The sequence below is a fragment of the Carettochelys insculpta genome, chromosome 4, assembly GCF_033958435.1.
Source record: "Carettochelys insculpta isolate YL-2023 chromosome 4, ASM3395843v1, whole genome shotgun sequence".
NCBI classification, from domain to species: Eukaryota; Metazoa; Chordata; order Testudines; family Carettochelyidae; genus Carettochelys; species Carettochelys insculpta.
The window spans coordinates 128,289,861-128,308,325 of NC_134140.1; the positions used below are offsets into that span (position 1 = coordinate 128,289,861).

The window sequence follows — 18,465 nt, forward strand, 5'->3', positions numbered from 1 at the left end:
GCTGGTGCTACATGACCACCAGGCAGCCAGCAGTAGCTTACACATATGTGAAAATGCAGACAGTAACAATATGCACTGGTATCTAAATGCACAATCCCCACTGCATCCATATGCAAAACATCTGTGCAACATCTTTCATCTGTGTGTTTGTAGTATGAACATCACTGGACTCCAAAGCTCACCAATATATGTGTGCACATCAGCTGAATAACACTTTTAATCTGTGTGTTTGAAATATCTACATGATTATATTTAATGATATGTCACCCGAGTGCCTTATTTTTACATACAGACATTGTTGCAGTGGTCAGGAACTAGCAGGATGTGGCCAATTGCCAACTTCCCATGCCCTTTGGGCTTGATTCTGACATTTGCTCACAAGGCAGGCCTTAATTACACAAGTAGTTCCATTTAACTCCAGGAGTCATTTCTTTCATTATTACCAGGTCAGAAATTATTACAGTTATTCTTTAAATGAGCATTCCCCCAGGTGTGCAGAGCAAAACTGAAAACAATCATATGCAGCAAAACATCACTGAGGCAATGCATTCTTTCATGTCAGAATCATTAATGGATGCATTTCTAGTCAAGTTTTAATAACAATTCATGTCTGAGAACTCGCCTGGTGTGATGATCTCAAATGTGGCTTTTAATTCTGCAGTTGCATTGCACAACAAACTATTCAAGAATTCTGTGTGTGTGCGAGACAGAGAGGGAGGACTTTGTTGTGAATCGATGGGATTTGGTTTCCACAACAACCAGCTCCAAACATGCCTGCAGTGTGCTAAATGCAACTGGGAGCTAATTACTTGTCCCTGCCTGCCCTGAAGCAATGCTGCGAGAGTTTGTATTTTTTAAAACACAGCTACCCACCTATATGCCCTGATGATGAAAGGGGAGCATTTTATAAATCCAGTCCGTGTATCAGTGACAAGGTTAGATTCCCTCTTGCATGTGAGAGTTTTGCCCTGATCTGTCCAGCGTGTGAGGTATGTATTTTGATTTTTTGCAGTTTCAGCTCACAATCATGTTAAAAACACCACAGTGTTTTAACTAATTAGTGTAATGTACCTCTGCAACTCAATTGTCTGATTCTCAGAGTAAATTGTATGCCGCCTGGAAACCTTTTTAAAAATCTGGATTATATGCAATCTCTGTGATAAATCTTGTAGCTGTAGTAGCATCTGTTGGAACTGAGACTACAGGCTGAACTTCTCTAATCTGACACTCTCTTGTTTGGCAATCTCCATAATCCAGCATGATTTGAGTTAGCCAGATGGCCACTTTTCACAAGCATAGCTAAGTTTCCCCTGATCCCATAGGGTGCGTCTACACTTGCATTTCTCTTTTGAAAGAGGTATGCAAATGAGGGAAATCGAAAATGCATATGAGGTGCATATTTGCATATTTGGCACCATTAAATAAAGGGAAGGAGGATTCTTTCGAAGATGGGGCTTACTTTCGAAAGAGCAACGTCTATACTGGTTGTCTTCTTTTGAAAGAAGCTCTATCAAAATAAGAATATGCAAATGAGGTGTCAAATATGCAAATATGCACCTTGTTTGCATTTTGATTTCCCTTATTTGCGTACCTCTTTTGAAAGAGGAATGCAAGTGTAGACGCATCCATAAAGTTTGTTTCCAAGTACGAGTCCTGGCTCTTGGTGTTCTGTGCTGTTATTTAGCTGTACTTTACCCTTAAATGTCTTCTAAGAGCCCAGTAAGCAGTGGAAGTGTTAGTAATGCTGCTAGACATTATTGCCCTCCCATGGTCCAGCAAATTCTCTCATTCAGCACTGGTCAAGTCCCGAGGGTGATGGATTAGAGAAGTGCAACCTGTACCACTCATTCATATAGGTATTCCCCCTGAAGTCAATGAATAGAACTATTCCGCTAAGTAAGGTGAGCAGGATTTTGTCTGCTACTACCCATGAATGTCTTTGAATTATTAATACTTTCAGAAGTGATCATTCGGGGCTATAGAAGACATTAAGTGATGGCACTTTGGAATCAGTGAACATATTAAGTTCAAGGCACTGAAAATTTGCAATGTGATTGTTTTCATATTTCCTCCTTTTCTGAATGCAACAAAACTAAGCTGTGGTGGGACAAGTATGTTATGGGCAATTATATGTATATAGATGCAGGATTTAGCTGTAGGTTGCCAATTATAATGTCAGACCTGTAAGCATCACTACCTATTTAAAGTATTTATAGGGCTGCCTTGGCACTTGAGTACGTCACAGTCTTTAATGGTTTTGTTCTCACAAGACTCCTAGGAGGCAGGACAGTGCTATTATTCCCATTGATGGCCAAGTGACTTGCCCAAGGCCACACCCTAGAAGGGAATTGGTCCCAGGCAGTGTTCCCTCTAATTTTTTCCCTCCTGGGGGGAATAAATTTTGTTGGCTACGTCTACACTAGCCAAAGACTTTGAAATGGCCATGCAAATGGCCATTTCGAAGTTTACTAATGAAGCGCTGAAATACATATTCAGCACCTCATTGGCATGTGGGCAGCCGCGGCACTTCGAAATTGACGCAGCTCATCCAGACGGGGTTTCTTTTCAAAAGGATCCTGGCTACTTCGAAGTCCCCTTAGTCCTATGAGAAGATAGGAATAAGGGGACTTCGAAGTAGGCGGGGTCCTTTCGAAAAGGAGCCCCATCTGAACGAGCTGCATGGCGGCGAGCCGCATCAATTTCGAAGTGCTGCGGCCACCCGCATGCTAATGAGGTGCTGAATATGTATTTCAGTGCTCCATTAGTAAACTTCGAAATGGCCATTTGCATGGCCATTTTGAAGTTTTTGGCTAGTGTAGACACAGCCGTTATGTGCACCAAGGCATGTATAGCTGTGCACCACCAATAGAAACACATGTTGCCAGCTGTGGGTGGCTGGGAGAGCTTTGCTAATCAGCTGGGTGGCACCTGAATCTCCCCTGGGCCACTGCCCATGTGCTCAGCTTACAGGGAACACTAGTCACAGGTTAACTCCCCTGACACCAAATCATCCTCCATCTCAATGACATTCCATACTCAGGCCCTTCAAATGGTGATACAGGAAAATGAACTATGCACATTTTATTTAAAACAAACAAATAGAACAAAAAATTTAGGCTTACTATTACAATTGTGTAATGTTCAGCAATTCAGAAAGTTGGCACCGTAGTTAGGCCATTTATGATCAAAACAAAATTCAATATGGGGTTGTGACGGGCTCCATCTGCTTTTGATTGTCCTTCTGTGGCCAAGAAGTGCCACATAAGGTCTCACCTGGCAAGATCCTGCGGCTAGGATCTAACTAGCTTTATTTGTGGTGCTGTTGGTTTGTGTTAGGCTTGTGGCCAGTCTGTGGCCTTTGGCCCTGGGCCTTACCCAGGTCTCAGTTCAGCTCACACTTGGAGCTGTTCATAATGCTGCTGGTCTCCTGGGCAGCATATACACCTGCCTGAGTCAAACTCCTGCGAGGACACTCTTTTATATTGGCCTGCTGGGCCCTCATAGGCTGCAGCAGAGACAGCCGCTCCATCCTCCCAGGAGGACCTCTTGTCTGCTCCTCTCACTGGGATGAGGTGTGGCAAGGCCTCTGGTTTCCTGTAGGGGGCATTGGGGCTTAGTCCACTCCATCACAAGGGTTAAACAGGGAAAGTGAATCTGCCAGTGCACATGTGTAGTAGTACGCATTTACACAGTTCTTTTGCTTGTTTTGGTTGATCTGTCTAACACGGTTAGTCAGTTCTGTATTTGAATTTGCTGAATAAAATTTCACATTCAGCTTTTATTTATCTCTCTGCAGTAATAGGATTTCACATGATGCATGTATTTTTGGTGACTCGCTAGGAGCGAGATAATTTGCTATATTTTATTTTTAGCACTCCCTATCCGGTAAGCCTCACATTCTCTTAAAATATTTTTGTACTCTGTTCATTAGACAAGTTGCGCAGTGATTTGAAGAGATGCACTTGTCCAAGATTTTTCACGTAACATAGGACTTCCCCCTTCAACTGTTTCAAACAGAGTGATACCCCTGTAAAAAGCTATTCTAATACAGGAGTCAGCAACCCCCAGCACTGGCGCCATGAGAGGCACGTGAGCCGATTTTCATTGGTACGCGAGGCAGGAGCTCAGCCCCGCCCCTTTGGACTGCCAGGTTTTTGGAAAACTTATGTGGGACACGCAGCCCCAGCCGTGGGATCTCCAGCTTGGATGTCCCTCCTGCATAAATTTTCCAAACACTGGGAGGAGCAGGGGCCCCATGGCCTGCAGCTGGGAACTGGGGTTCCCAGCTGGGGATGTGGAGGTGCCCCATGGTCAGGAGCAGGCAGAGCTGGTCCTGGAGGCAGGTGAATCAGGCGGTCACACGGAGCCACCAATTTCAAGGGGCTGCCGAAATAGATTGGCCCCTGAGGGGGTGGAGCCAGCCAGAGCTTGCTGCGTGGGCATGGCGGAGGGGCAGAGCCACAGCTGAGCAGCCTGGCAGCCGGGGTGCACTGCGGGCGGACAGGGTGAAGCAGGGCCTGGTAGGAGGGCACAGCTGCCTTGAGGGTGTGCCTGCCGCCCCCCCACCCAGCAGCCCTCATTGGACTGGGACCACCGGTTAGTTAGGACCAGGCCTGGGAACAGGGAACCCAGCCAGGGCAGAGGGACCCCACAGCCGGGAACCAGCTGTTCCACAGAACTCCAGCCACCAGCACAGCTGCAGGATGGAATTTCCCTGGCATACCCCATTTATGCAAAAATTCCCACGCGCACACAATCTCTAGCTATGAGTGCCTGCCAGCAGCCCTAGCTACTTCCAGCCTGCCCCCTGAACCACCCCCTGTCTGCCCACAGCTCCTAGCTATCCCTTCCCTGCACCATGAGCTACCCGCTACCCCCACACTGCCCCTAGTTTCCCCCTCCCTGCACCCTGATCTACCTCCTGGCCACATATAGTCCCAAGCTACCTTCTGCCTGTCCCCGAACTATCTCCAGCCTGAACCCTAAGCTACGCCTGCCTGTACCCTGAGCTAGCTGCCTATATGCACACAGCCCCTCGCTACCCATATGCACACAGCCGCTAGCTACCCTTCCCTGAGCTGCCCACACACATCACCTAGCAAGCTCCTGCCTGCACACAGCCCTTGACCACTCCTCTTTTCACACCCCAAGCTACCCCTTCCTGCACCCTGAGCTGGTTTCAAACATTTTGAGCTAAGCGTCCCTTAGCCAAGCCATGGTGGGTGCCCTGCTGGCATGAATGGGGTGGAGGTGTCGCTGCCTCCCTGGTCCCGCCATACAGAGCTGGCTTGAGCCCTCTGGGCCCTGCCCCAAAACAGTAACACTACATCTATAACTGAGCCACCCCCGACCCCCACTTCCCAGCCCAGCCCCTCATGGCCTCCCTCCCCTGCTGAGCCCTGGAGCTTTTAAAGCATGTTGGGAGCAGGGCCTCTCACAGGTCCAGAGAAGCCAGGGCCACTCCCAGCTTTTGAGGGGCCTCATCATCATACAAATTTAAAAAAGAGATGATAACATGAAACCAAAATAAGGTTCTAAAAAAGAGGGAGGCAGAACTGGTATACTTGGTTTTTTAATTTAACAAATGCTTCTCTCGCTTATCAAACGCCAAAAAATTGTCTGCATCTGAAACCCCCTTTGAGCTTGAGGCCAAGATCAAATGGCACTTCGCTCCCCTTCACCTTCACCGACTGGCCCTGGCTGGAGGAAGATACCACATAGTTCTGACTGGTTGCCATTGAACTCACTTGAATTTGAGCAATTTCACCAGGTGTCCCATATTTGTCATAGGGAAATATGGTCACCCTATAAATGTCGGAAAGCTATTTTATAAACCTTAAGTGGGTAAAACTGCCTATTTTCCCTGTCTGCATTCTTAGAAATGACTTAAACCATATTTAGTCAAACTTTAAAAGATGCGGTTTGAGACACAGGGCATGAGTGAATAACTTCAGCCTTAGCACTTCGAATTGGACCTACTTATCGGCAGCTGAACTCGTGCAGTAATGAGGTGTGATGACAACCTGAAGAGTAGAACAGCTCAAAAATTTTTCAACCCATAGCTTTCCATAAAAAAAATTATACACTTGACATTATCTAAACATGTAAGAGAGACGTATCAATTCCCATAAAAGTTTTGCTGGAATTATCAGAACATTTCATTTAAAGGCTACGTCTACCCTAGAGAGTTTTGGCGACAAAACTCGTTGAACGTCTACACACAAAATGTGTTTTGTTGACAGAAACTGTTAACAAAAAAAGCTATGTAGATGCTCTGGCGGAGGCCCTTTTGTCAACAGAGTGGGTCAGAAGATCTATCCTCTTTTGTGAGTAGAATTGATCAATTGACAGAAGTTTTGTCAGAACATCTCTTCTGACAGGAACTTCTGTAGACAGATGCTTCTATTGTAGACGTAGCCTTTAACTTTAGCATTTTGGTATGCTTATCCCTTCAATTTTGAGAGTGCTGTATATAAGATACTATACATTAAATAAACTGTAACATATAAACTATAACATAACATCAGAAATGAAGTTTCAGCTTTATTTAAAACAAGGCTTTTGATATTTCAGAATATTTCCTTTTGCAAAAAATTCCCAGATTTTGATTTTTTTGGCCCAACTTTGGACAAAACAAAATTTCAGCATTTCTCCAGGAAGGTAATGCCACCATTTGGCCAGCTTTACTTCTTAGGGTAATTACCAGCTTCCTCTAGCAATCCTTAGGGCCAGGCATTTCTCTGAGGTCGAGTGATAGAGCAAGGTCACCCTCTGAACAATGTGTGCCAATGTGGTAGAGTTGCATAGCCATTTGGAATTTGAATGGCTAACATCCCTGAAAATAAGAACACTGAAGAGACTCTCGTGTTATTCATGTGCTTCATTAAAATCACCCATTACTTCAAGCACTGACTGGAAGTGTTTGCTTTCAGGTAGCAGGAGAAAATGTCATCTAAGTACATTCAAGAGCGCAACAAACGTAAGTTCTCAGATTCCCTCAACAGCCAGCGCTGGCGATTCTTGAAAGCAGGCCTGGATGATTTCAGAAGTGGCTTCCCACCGCCATTGGGCAACATCCTCATCTGTGGCACAAAGGGGCCTGTACCAATAGTGCTGGGTAATCATGTGTCTGATTCTTCACTCATGGCCCAGAAGAAGGGAAGGAAAAAGTGCCCCAAAATCCAAGTCAGCTCTTCAAAGCTCAGTCCACTTCAGAAATCCAGGTGGGATCACATTGCACGGACAGAATATTGCCTCAGCCAGAACCCCCTCATGCTCTACCCCCATCTGGAAGAAAGCGTTCCTCCAGAGGTAAGGACCCCTGGGGGCTGTAGTTCCTTCAGACAAGTGTCCTTCTGGCGAGTTCTCATAAAAATAAACCCATTGTGAACTGTTCCTCAAATACAAAATCTAAACATGTGACTCAGCATGGCAAGGTGAATGGTCTTAAACACAGCAAGAGATCTGAACTGGCCTCAGCTCCAGTCTTCTGAGGCACCCTGCCATTGTTGAGGTTTGTCACATTATTTGCAGCCTGAGAACCTGCTCCCATACATCTGCATTATCTTAAAAAGACTGCTTTAGAAGTCCAGTACACAGGGGTCATATTTAGACAGAGTGTGTAGCTATTAAACTATTACCAAACATCAGATGTAATTGGCTATTCTATGACGTAAGTGTCTGTGCTCATAATTAAAGAAGCAACAATTGGACCAAGACTCCAGAGCTAATCCTGACCTAATCCAACACCCATTCTTTCACAGCCTCTCTCTTGAACAGATCATCTTCCCCCCAGTCTGCATCCCTGCCCATTCCCTGCCACATGTACACAGCTCTACCTCTAGTTAAACGCAGGAGCTTCTGGTACAAAGCTCAGAGGAATTCTCTACAGGGAAAGTGGGGGCTGTCACTGAAGGTGTTTGGGAGAGGCAGGATGGTCATCTGGAGAGGGAAGGGCTGGGCAAAGGGCAAGGGTTAGTTTTGTTGAGGTAGAGGCACGAGAGAGGAATTTTGGCTTATGTACTCCTCATCAGGGAAGAATGCTATGAGGGGACATACTGCGGGTAGTTTAAGAAGCAGGAAGACCATCAGGAGAGAGCATTTAGTGTGTTAGGAGAATCCTTTGAAATTTGAAGGGTAAATGGGAAATCTTGGGTCTGATCACCAAGATCCAAGTAGTACTGTAGATTTGACCTCTGCCCTTATGAAACAAGGGGAGTTTTGAAGAGGTAAAACACAGTAAATTCAAAAGCAATGAAAGAAAAATCTTTTACATCATGTATAAGTAGGCTGGGGAACTCTGCCACTGCAGACTGTTCAGGCCAAGAGCTTAGCATGAGCCAAAAAAGGACAGGACATTTAAATGGATAACTACCCAGAATGACAGTAATTAATGCTAAACAAGGTTTTGGAAGGGATATACAGGCCTGGCCAAAGCATTTGTGGGGCCCAGACAGTGGGCAGGACCCAAGGCAGCATGTTGACAGTGGGGCCTCATGTGGGGCCCTGAAGGCACATTGCTCAAGGCAACCACCTTGCTTGCATAACGCTATGCTTCAGATATGTTATTGTAAGCAACCACAGCCAGACTTGAATCGTCAGCATCTGGAACATGCGTCATTACGAGTTGAGCTGAAAGCCACCTGCCTCTCAGCTAAGGCTGCAGAGGAGATGCTGCCTTTCTCTTTGTAAGTGGTCTAGGTGCCACTACATGGGACAGTAAACCATGCCCATTAGGCCTGCTGGTTACAATATCAATCTGTAATGACTGGGGATAGGATAGCAGATTATCTGCCAACTGAAGGGTTTCTTACACTTTCCCCTGAGGCATCTGGTGTCTGAGACAACAGAGCATGCTCGATGGACAGTAGGGCTGATTCCATCTACCCAGGAGCACTGTTTGTAATCTGCCTCCTTATGCAACCTTCATGGGGACTGCACTGGTGTGAATTCTGTCCTCTCTTCTTGTTTGGCTCCCAGCTTTTCAAAGAGGTTGTGGCCATCCTGGACCCTGAGATGCGCTTGAATGGCAAAGGTGGGTATGAGGGTTGTGACCAGGAGAGCCACAATCCTCAGAAACTGCAGCCTCAGCAGGAGGAGGAGGATGTGGAAAATAAAGAAGCACAGCACAGGCTGTCAGCACTGTGAGTACTAGAGATGATAACGTATGCAGCACAAGGGCCATGTGTGATGGAGTGGGGGGAGTGCATGTGTGAGACTCGGGCTGGATGTGGGAGACAAGCAGAGCAGCTCCCAGTGGCTAAGGATGACCCTGGGGCTAAAGCCTGGGCTGGCAGGTAACACCTCTGCCCTGAACAAAGAGGAGGGTGGAGCCGAGCTGTTTTTGAGTCAGGGGCGGCGGTTAGAGGCTGGAGGAAAGAGGGAGCTGGAAGGAGTGAGCCTGGGAGGGGTGAAGCTACACCCCAGAGGGGCACCCCTCAGGCTCCTCTCCCCAGGACAGGTTGGAATGACTGTCTCTGACTGCTGTACTGACACTTCTGTGAGAAACTGGGCATCTGTTGCCTAATAAACCTCCTGTTGTACCTGCTGAGTGAGAGTCACTCCTGCCAGCGGATGGGGTGCAGTGCATGGGGACCCCTGAACCCCATCACACCATGTAAATCCGCCTTCTGCGCCAGGCCTGGGTTCGGTTCAGTCCGATCCTCTCACCTCTGCAGGTAGCTGTGTTGTAAAAGGGGAGTGCCTGTTTTGAAGACAGGTGTATTCCATATTCCGGACCTTAAGAGAGCCTTGCCTGTCAGCATGTTTCGCAGCCATGTGAAAGGACTGGTACAGGCTGTGGGAACACATGCTCCACTGGGAGATGAAGAGCAAACATGGCCAACACATGACTTTTAAAGTGTGTGTTTACGCACGTGATACGATAACAGTACCAACTAGGGCCCAAAATAGGTGAATTATCTGCTGACCCCAGGTAACATGACGAAGTCAGGTTATTTCATGGGACAAAAGACAGCATGGAACTTGGCATGTAGCACGAGAAAGTTTCTCCACATTGTTCTTCAAATAGATCTTAATCCTTACACACAGCCCCCCTGCAGTGTCAGTCCTGGTTCTTTCTGGGGCAGAGAAGGGTGGTTGCCACATTTCATTTCCATATTTGTAACTTTGTGGGGAGTCCTTTAGACACATGTGATCTAGCTTGAGGTGGTCAGAGGTCTGAGAAACACCTTGTTATCTTTTCCTGAAGAAACAGTTCTTGGGTCAACATGTTGAACCCAGTCCACTACCAAAGAGACTGTATTTTTCACAAAATATTCCTACTTGCATCCATCGAGTTATACTGATTATAAACCAATGCCCTAGAATGCGTTAGTTCATCTTGCCCTGAGGCCTCTTTGTGCTGGGCACTACACAGAAGCGACAGGAGACAGTATGAATCAAAATATGACATAAATAGTGAGTCAACAAGCAGGTAAGGGAGGATGAGGGTAACAGTCACAGATAAAGTGACCACCGTGTCGCTGAGCCCACAGTTATTGATGATGATGATGTATCATTTGCCAATTTGAAGGACTCTTTACTTTTAGTCAGGTTACATTTTTTTTCATTAAAAGAAAGAGATCTGAACGTAAGCTTGGCATTCAAAGCTTGGGACTGTCTTGCTAGAAGGAGAAGTGAGTTTCCAAGTGGAATCAAGTACTCTGGAGGTAAAAGGTTAATGCACAAAATCATTGTGCTATTTAGTCCCAACAGTAGAAGTCATACAGAAATAAATTGGACCATCTGTGATCCAAATCAAGCTAAATACAAGTGTTATGTGGTCCTCTGTAGTAATAACTGTACTCTGCAGTCATGTCACTCATGATAGGGTCTTGTTTGTGCTAATCAAAGACATTTTAGGTGTTACTCTATAATATTAATGTCTTAAGCAGCAAGAAGTCCAAAGGCAAGAATATGCAGTACACCTCCCTGGCCAAGGAAGAGGTAGCAACAAGGGAAAAGGAGGCCACTCTGAACTACGTTCCTCCCCTGGATGAGAACATAAAGCGAGTGACTAAGGAGTTTTGTGACTGGGTGGCTTCTTTGGTAAGTAGAAGAACCAGTAAAATCCCACACACCCAATCCAGAAATCGAGTGATCAAGATTGAGGCTAGTGTTCTCCAGGCCTGGGAACCTAATTATGACTTCAGATGTTTAGCTTCCAGCACCCGAGTCTGAAAATGCTCATCGGGAATGTTTGGGGCAAAACCAAGCTCAGCCAGTTGGAATGCAAGGGTAACCCAGAGGCACTGAGATCACTGACAAGGGAGAGTAAAGTCTGCTCCACAGCCTTAGCTATGCTCCAGCTGGCTCTTAGCTCATGTGCTAAAGGTTCATTGTTTTAGCCCTCAAGGGTATAAGTTCAGTCCTACCTACTGACCATCGCGGGCTATCAGCTTCAGAAATAGTGCTCAGCCACATGAACTGAAAGACAATGGGCTCTCAGCTATGGCTGCTGTGCAGACTTTATTCTAAGTGCCTCCGGGTTATGCAGGCAAACAACAGGTAACTTACTCTGGAATTCTGTCAAGCCAATTTGTTTACTGAGCGCGTTGTTAATTCAGCGTTAAATGTGCCTACAGGCCACTAAGAAAAACACATTTAAAACACGTAACAATTAATAGACTCAGCAGAAACCAGCTGTGGCACAAGAGATAGACCCTGGCTAGGCCTAAGGAAGATGAAGTCTCGGGATACAAGCGCTGGGCTAACCAAACCAGAATGGCAGCAGAACAAGTTGCTTTCTCCTACTCTTACACTGGCCACTTGGATTATTATTGCAGGGAGGAGAAAAATACAAGGTAGATGAAGCCACTATTCTGAGTTTGTTTGACACTGGATATGAAACCCAGCCAGTGCTCTCTGTGCCTATTCATGTTGTGGAACTACACAACGTGCCGGCTGAGCTGAGGAAGTATGTGACAGTTTCACCTCCACTGACTGCTGTCAAGAGGCCTCTTCACACTAGATGCCACCCAGACCTTTCCAAGGTAAACAGGCCTGGGCCTACATTTTCAGATATTTCTAATTATGTTAGGAGCCTTAATTTCGGGGGGCCCTGCTTGATCTGTTAAAAGGGCCTGGTTTTCGAGCAGCGTTGAGCACCGGCCTTCTGAAAAACAAGTTCCTCTAAAGGTGTTTGAAGTTCAGCACCAAAAACTGAGGCCCTCAAAATTACTATTTTGAATATTTGTGGACCTTTATTTTTTGCATAGGGGGTAATACACGGGAACAAGAGGAAGATGGGAACTGGGAACTTGATATGGGCTCTAACTATACAGTCTCTTCACTGTACAAACTGCCACTGACTCTCAGAAGTTTTGCTTATATCCTCAAAATATGCGGCTTCATGTTGTGTGTAACTCACTTTAACACAAGATAAGCACAATTTGAAGCTGCTCGGCAGCTAGGTAGCAGGCTGCTCTGTGGGCAGCTAGGCAAGCTGAGAGCCTCTTCTCCCTGCCTTCCCCCAGCTGTGCAGCTGTCAGGCTTTTAGCCTGCCTAGCTGCTCACAGCTGCTATTTGCAATATAAAGAAAAATCAACAAGAATTGGTAGTTATTAGAGAAAATCAATGCAACGTTTGTACTTATAGCAAGGGTAGGACCTATACATGCTGTAGATACTGACTGGGAGACCTGATCAGCTGTAGTGGACACACCTAACATTCAATAAGTGCCGGACCGCATTCATTCTTCAGGTCTGACATTTCACCCAGAAGAAAGCAGGGGCTCACACATACAGGGAGGAGCGGCAAACACAAACATGACAACAGACTATTACTAATTATTGCTTTATAGGATCCGTCCCAAGGAAAAAGGGAGAAGATCAGGTACGGAGCCTGGTACCTGGAACCAAAAACATGGAGAAAACAAAGAGCAAATGAACCTTTACAGGATCCAAATGCAGCAGTTGATTTCTTTCAGAATTTAAGGAACCAGTTTAGCGAAAAGGTACGGCGAGCACCCCTGGAATCTCCGTGGTATAGTTCTCAACTGAGTTAATGGGCTCACTGAACTATGCACATACAGAATCGGGGGAGACTGCCTAGGAATGAGTACAGCAGAAAGGGATCTAGGGGTTATAGTGGACCACAAGCTAAATATGAGTCAACAGTGTGATGCTGTTGCAAAAAAAGCAAACCTGATTCTGGGATGCATTAACAGGTGTGTTGTGAACAAGACATGAGAAGTCATTCTCCCGCTCTACTCTGCGCTGGTTAGGCCTCAGCTGGAGTATTGTGTCCAGTTCTGGGCACCACAGTTCAGGAAGGATGTGGAGAAATTAGAGAGGGTCCAGAAAAGAGCAACAAGAATGATTAAAGGTCTAGAGAATGTGACCTATGAAGGAAGGCTGAAAGAATTGGCTTGTTTAGTTTGGAAAAGAGAAAACTGAGGGGAGACATGATAGTGGTTTTCAGGTATCTAAAAGGGAGTCATAAGGAGGAGGAAGAAAACTTGTTCTTCTTGGCCTCTGAGGATAGAACAAGAAGCAACGGGCTTAAACTGCAGCAAGGGAGCTTTAGGTTGGACATTAGGAAAAAGTTCCTAACTGTCAGGGTGGTCGAACAGTGGAATAAATTGCCAAGGGAGGTTGTGGAATCTCCATCGCAGGAGATATTTAAGAACAGGTTAGATAAATGTCTGTCAGGGATGGTTTAGACAGTACTTAGTCCTGCCATGAGGGCAGGGGGCTGGACTCGATGGCCTCTCGAGGTCCCTTCCAGTCCTAGTAGTCTATGATTCTATGCCTGCCCAGCATATAATGTCCGACACCGTGCAGGAAATGGTTTATATTATTCAGTTGTGGTCCAGACATCGCAGGTAATTTAACCCACACTAAATGGTGAGCCAGCAGTGCTTGTATGAGGGCTGTGATTCTAAAAGGAAGATATTCACAAACCATTATTTATGCTGAAGAATATTGTTTTAATTGACCTTTTAATGCAGGTGAGAGTGTTTTGCTTCAGTAAATAAGCTGATCAACCAGATACTTTTCTAATATGTCAAAAAGTCATTCCCTGGGAGAGATCAGGCATGTGAAACATCAGGTCAGAAAGCACTGAGTTTGGACTCCAAATATCCACCCATATAAACGAAGGCTCAAATCCATCATTGACATGAGGAGACAATTCTACTTACATACTGTAGGCAATGTGATGAATCATTAAAAATTCTATGATGAAGGGCTACAGAAGGCGAAGCATAATTATCAGACTGATTGGCTACGTCTACACTGGGACGCTACATCGAAATAGCTTATTTTGATGTAGTGAAATCAAAATAAGTTATTTCAACACGTAGCATCCACACAGCCTCCAGGGCTGGTGCCGTCAACGTTCAGCATCAATGTAGGAAAGCACTACATCGAAATGGGCCAAGCAGGGGGGCGTCTACACACAAAAGCAGCCCCAATAGGAATAAGGGGGCTAGGAAAGCCTGGGGACAGGGTCACAGAGTGGACTAGCCCTTCTGGGGCAACAGTAAACTGCTCCCTTAAAGGGCCCCTCCCAGACACACTCGGCCTGCACAGCACGAGGTCCGCAGAGCTGACAACCGGTTGCAGACCCTGTGCATGCAGCATTGACCCCCAGCTGCAGCAGCAGCAACCAGAAGCCCTGAGCTAAGGGCTGCTGCACATGGTGACCATAGAGCCCTGCAGGGGCTGGACAGAGCATCTCGCAACGCCTCAGCTGATGGCTGCCATGGTGGACCCTGCTATTTCGACGTAGTGGGACGCGGATCGTCTACACGTGCCCTACTTCGACGTTGAACAGTCCCATCTTTGGATAGGAATAGCAATTTCGACATCTCGCTGCCTAATGTCGACTTCAACGTCGAAATAGCGCACAGTGTGTGTAGACATGACACGTGCTATTTTGACATTGTGCCGGCTACTTCGAAGTAGCCGGCTAGTGTAGACGTGCCCATTGTGAACAGCAGAGGGTTCGTTCTGTAACCACTGCATTGACATTTTATTCTATCAAACAAGTGTCAAAGAGGTATCGACATCTCCCAGACTCCCTAGATTTACATTTAAGGAGTGATAAAGATACTCCTTGCCCACTAGAGGTCAGTGCTTCTTAAGTTCAATTCAAGAGTTTACCTATTTCTCAGTTTGGCAGATGGAGGACGAGATTTTTAAATCACTGATTGTCATACTGTCTTGGCTTGTTGAATTACAGTGAACGAGTGGCAGTCGCATTGTGTTCTACTTTGAAGCTGTCTGAGAGCATCAGATTCTGGGACCGTTCATAGAAAAGGGCTTCTTTGACTCAGCCTGATGCGCCAAACCAGGAGTAGAAGAGGGTTTGAAAATCTTTGAAATAGAGAGAACTAAGCTCAGAAACAGAGGAATCTTGCAAGGAAAAATCAGTGGAAACAACTAAGGCCAAGAGAATACTTAGGCAGAGATTCAGGTTTGTTAGTACTATTTAAAATAACAATAAAGGCAAAGCCCAGGGTGAGGTAAGTTTGAGAGGGACCCTGGGGCAGGAGCAAGTTGAGAAGCTTGCTTCATCTGCAAATCTGTTGATGCTTGATTTGAGAAGGTATTTATTGAAAATCAACATAATGAACTGTAAGCTAGTAGGCTTGATAGTGTTCATTTATGTAGTAAGAAAGAATAATTTATTCCTCTGCAAAAATTTCTGGCTGAGTTCTATGACCTTTATTATACAGGAGGTCAAACTAGGGCTATGTCTACACAGCAAATTTATTCTTAAATAACGGTCAGCTAAGCAATGCAACTGCTATTTCGAAATAATATTGAAACAGTGGACAGTTTATTTTGAATTTGGTAAAGCTCATTGTATGAGGAAGAGCAGCTATTCCGAAAGAGATATTTCAGAATAGGGGCTGTGTATACAGGAAATAGGAGCTATTTTGGAATAAGATATTCTGCCATAGTTTATTCTGAACTAATACTGCTGCATAGACATTGTATTTTGATGCTTCCAGGGACTGTAATCCAAAATAGGTGCTATTATGTGTAGACACACTATATCTGAATAAGTTTTACTTATTCTGGGGCTTCCTTGCAGTGTAGATGCATTAGTCTGGAATATTTTGGTTTGGAATAATAACTCTGGGATAAAATATTCTGGAATAACCTTGCTGTGTAGACATACCCTAGGTGACCGTAAATTAATCTTAAGGATATGTTTTTTCAAAAAATCACACTTCAGGGCTATGAAGTAACCACATCTCTATTAAAGTAGCAAATCAAAAATCACTCAGCTAAGATAATTAAGAGTCCATGTAGTTAAATGACACTTGTGGCATAGGTGAGAATTTCACAGAAATCCCCTTTGTGATCCCTCTTGACTTAATGTGTGTGTAAAGAAATTTAAGTTTCACAGGATTATTTTAAGCTTCCCCTTAATATGAAGCTGTTCAGGTCTGTTCTGGAAACTCTCGTAGGACACAGAGTTCATGCAGCTCCATGGAACATGTGCTTTTCAGGAATTCCTTGAAAGGAAGGGTTACCGGAAGCCTGCGGTAAGTCAATGAGAGTGCAACAGCCTGTCTAAATGACCAGCATCATGGGCCATGCTGCCCTAGGCCTGTGTGTTTAGCATCAGAGTTGTGTTTGGCGCCAACTCTTTTTAGCCTCTGTGGTTTCTAGGACAAGGCTACCAGACCCGTGAGGAAACCAATTTCTAGTCTCAGGCCCATATGAGAAGTTGGTTATATAGCTGTGCTATGCACTACATAGAGGTGTAATTTATGGGTCCCATCCACACATCAAGGCGGAATATATCCAGGTACCATGTAACAATGTGGTTTGGTTCTGTCCAAGCAAGTCAGGAAAAGTGCCCTTAGTTTGGGGGCCTGATTCAAAATCTGGACCTAAGTTTCTTCCACTCCATGCAGTCAGACTGCTAATATCAGGCCTGAATTTGTCCTTGAAGGCAGTTAACACACCTAGGGTAAATCCCTTCTCAGCAAGAAAACAAAGAAAAATATGCATTGTACAGGGAAACTGTGCTTACCCCCTGGTGTTAATAGCTGCATCGGAGTACAGGTGTGACTGGCATCGTGCTGGTGTCATTGGGACAGGGGTTTTAAAGGTGTACGTACAAGGGAAGCTTGCACTTCTGTTGTTACTTGTATGGTAACCATGTGTATACAGGAAATCTCCTTACTGTGGGCTTTCACGCACTAGTCCATCAGGTCTAAACCGTTTCATTAAAAAAAATCTGTATGTAAGCACAGATCACATTGGTTTCTCAATCCCCTGCAGTTTCTTTAAAATATATTTGTATTAAAGAGCCACTGTAGTGCACTGCTACTATTTGTACTTATATATTTATGCTTTGCATTAGTTCCTTCTGCGGATGCTGGCTGCAGGGGATCCTAAAGGAGCGCAAGAACTGACTTCACAGGGCTACAAGAAAGAGTCTCTGAAGAGACCAGAGGGGATCAGAGAAGGATCTTCCTCCACAATTGTTAATTAACACAGACCTTAGACACAAAAAACAGAAGAACTAGTGAAACTATGCTTGGAAGCTCCTAAAACAGTAATCTCACAGACAGGTTGATTGTTTCCTTTTTAGAAAGTACTATAGTCAAATCTAGTTTAAAGAGAGCTACTTGGATGTTCCAGACACATGCCAGCTGTCCTAGCTGCTCATCCATGGCAAAGGTTGGCTGAGACACCCTGCTACATACTACATATTTCAGCTTGACCCAACTGTATTAATTTGGTTAAGAATCATGGTAGGGTTTGTTACTTGCCAAGTACTGATGTTATACTGTGCAGAGCATAAAGACATTCTTCTTTCCTCAAGGAGCTTGCAATCCAACAACTAGATTATTTCTTTAAGTATATAATTGGTTACCGACCTAGGTATCCTAGGAGGCATAGTTCCTGAAACCAAGTCCACACTTGAATAGGTTTGCTTTGGACAAAACCCACCCCGTGCTCTTGTCAGTATAGTGTATACCATTCCAAGTAGTATAGGACTTTTATATAGGATATTTTATCATGATGGTTTCTTCCTCCTTTATGTATTTTTTATTTCTTAATTAATCTGGTGAACTACCTTATTTCATAAACATGTATGTCATTTCATGTTAGGCTGTGATATAAAATATCTTAAAGGGATATTTTAAACTTCTGTGGCCTTTTGTTTTGTTGATCATATGTGGGTACTAGTTGGTTGATATCCTGTCAGTTGGTAGGTGTTTTGGATTTGAAGTGAATAGCTTTGTTCTGCATAACAAGTTTTGTTTTGGTCTCTGTGGCCAGGTCTATACTGCAAGGCTATGTTTACACTAGTGACTTTTGCCGACAAAGTCCCGGTTTTGTCAACAAAACTGGTGGAGCATCCACACACAAAATGCGTTTTGTCAACAAAATTCAGCACTTTCACCAGCAGCGTTCTGCCTCTGAGCCATGAGGCATAACACTGCTGTCAACAGATTCTGTCAACAAAAAAACTGTGTGGACATTCAAGTGG

General features: G+C 44.9%; 1 protein-coding gene across 1 annotated transcript; it reads left to right on the forward strand.

Moving 5' to 3' along the window:
• Positions 1-913: 913 nt before the first annotated feature.
• LOC142012183 (protein FAM47E-like) lies at positions 914-18,067 on the forward strand. Its single transcript, XM_074992036.1, has 8 exons — positions 914-989; positions 6,933-7,311; positions 8,980-9,143; positions 10,893-11,049; positions 11,787-11,993; positions 12,803-12,955; positions 16,424-16,501; positions 17,329-18,067. The coding sequence occupies exons 2-8, from the start codon at positions 6,946-6,948 to the stop codon at positions 17,458-17,460; spliced, it is 1,257 nt and encodes a 418-aa protein (XP_074848137.1). The 5' UTR covers positions 914-989; positions 6,933-6,945; the 3' UTR covers positions 17,461-18,067.
• Positions 18,068-18,465: the final 398 nt, after the last annotated feature.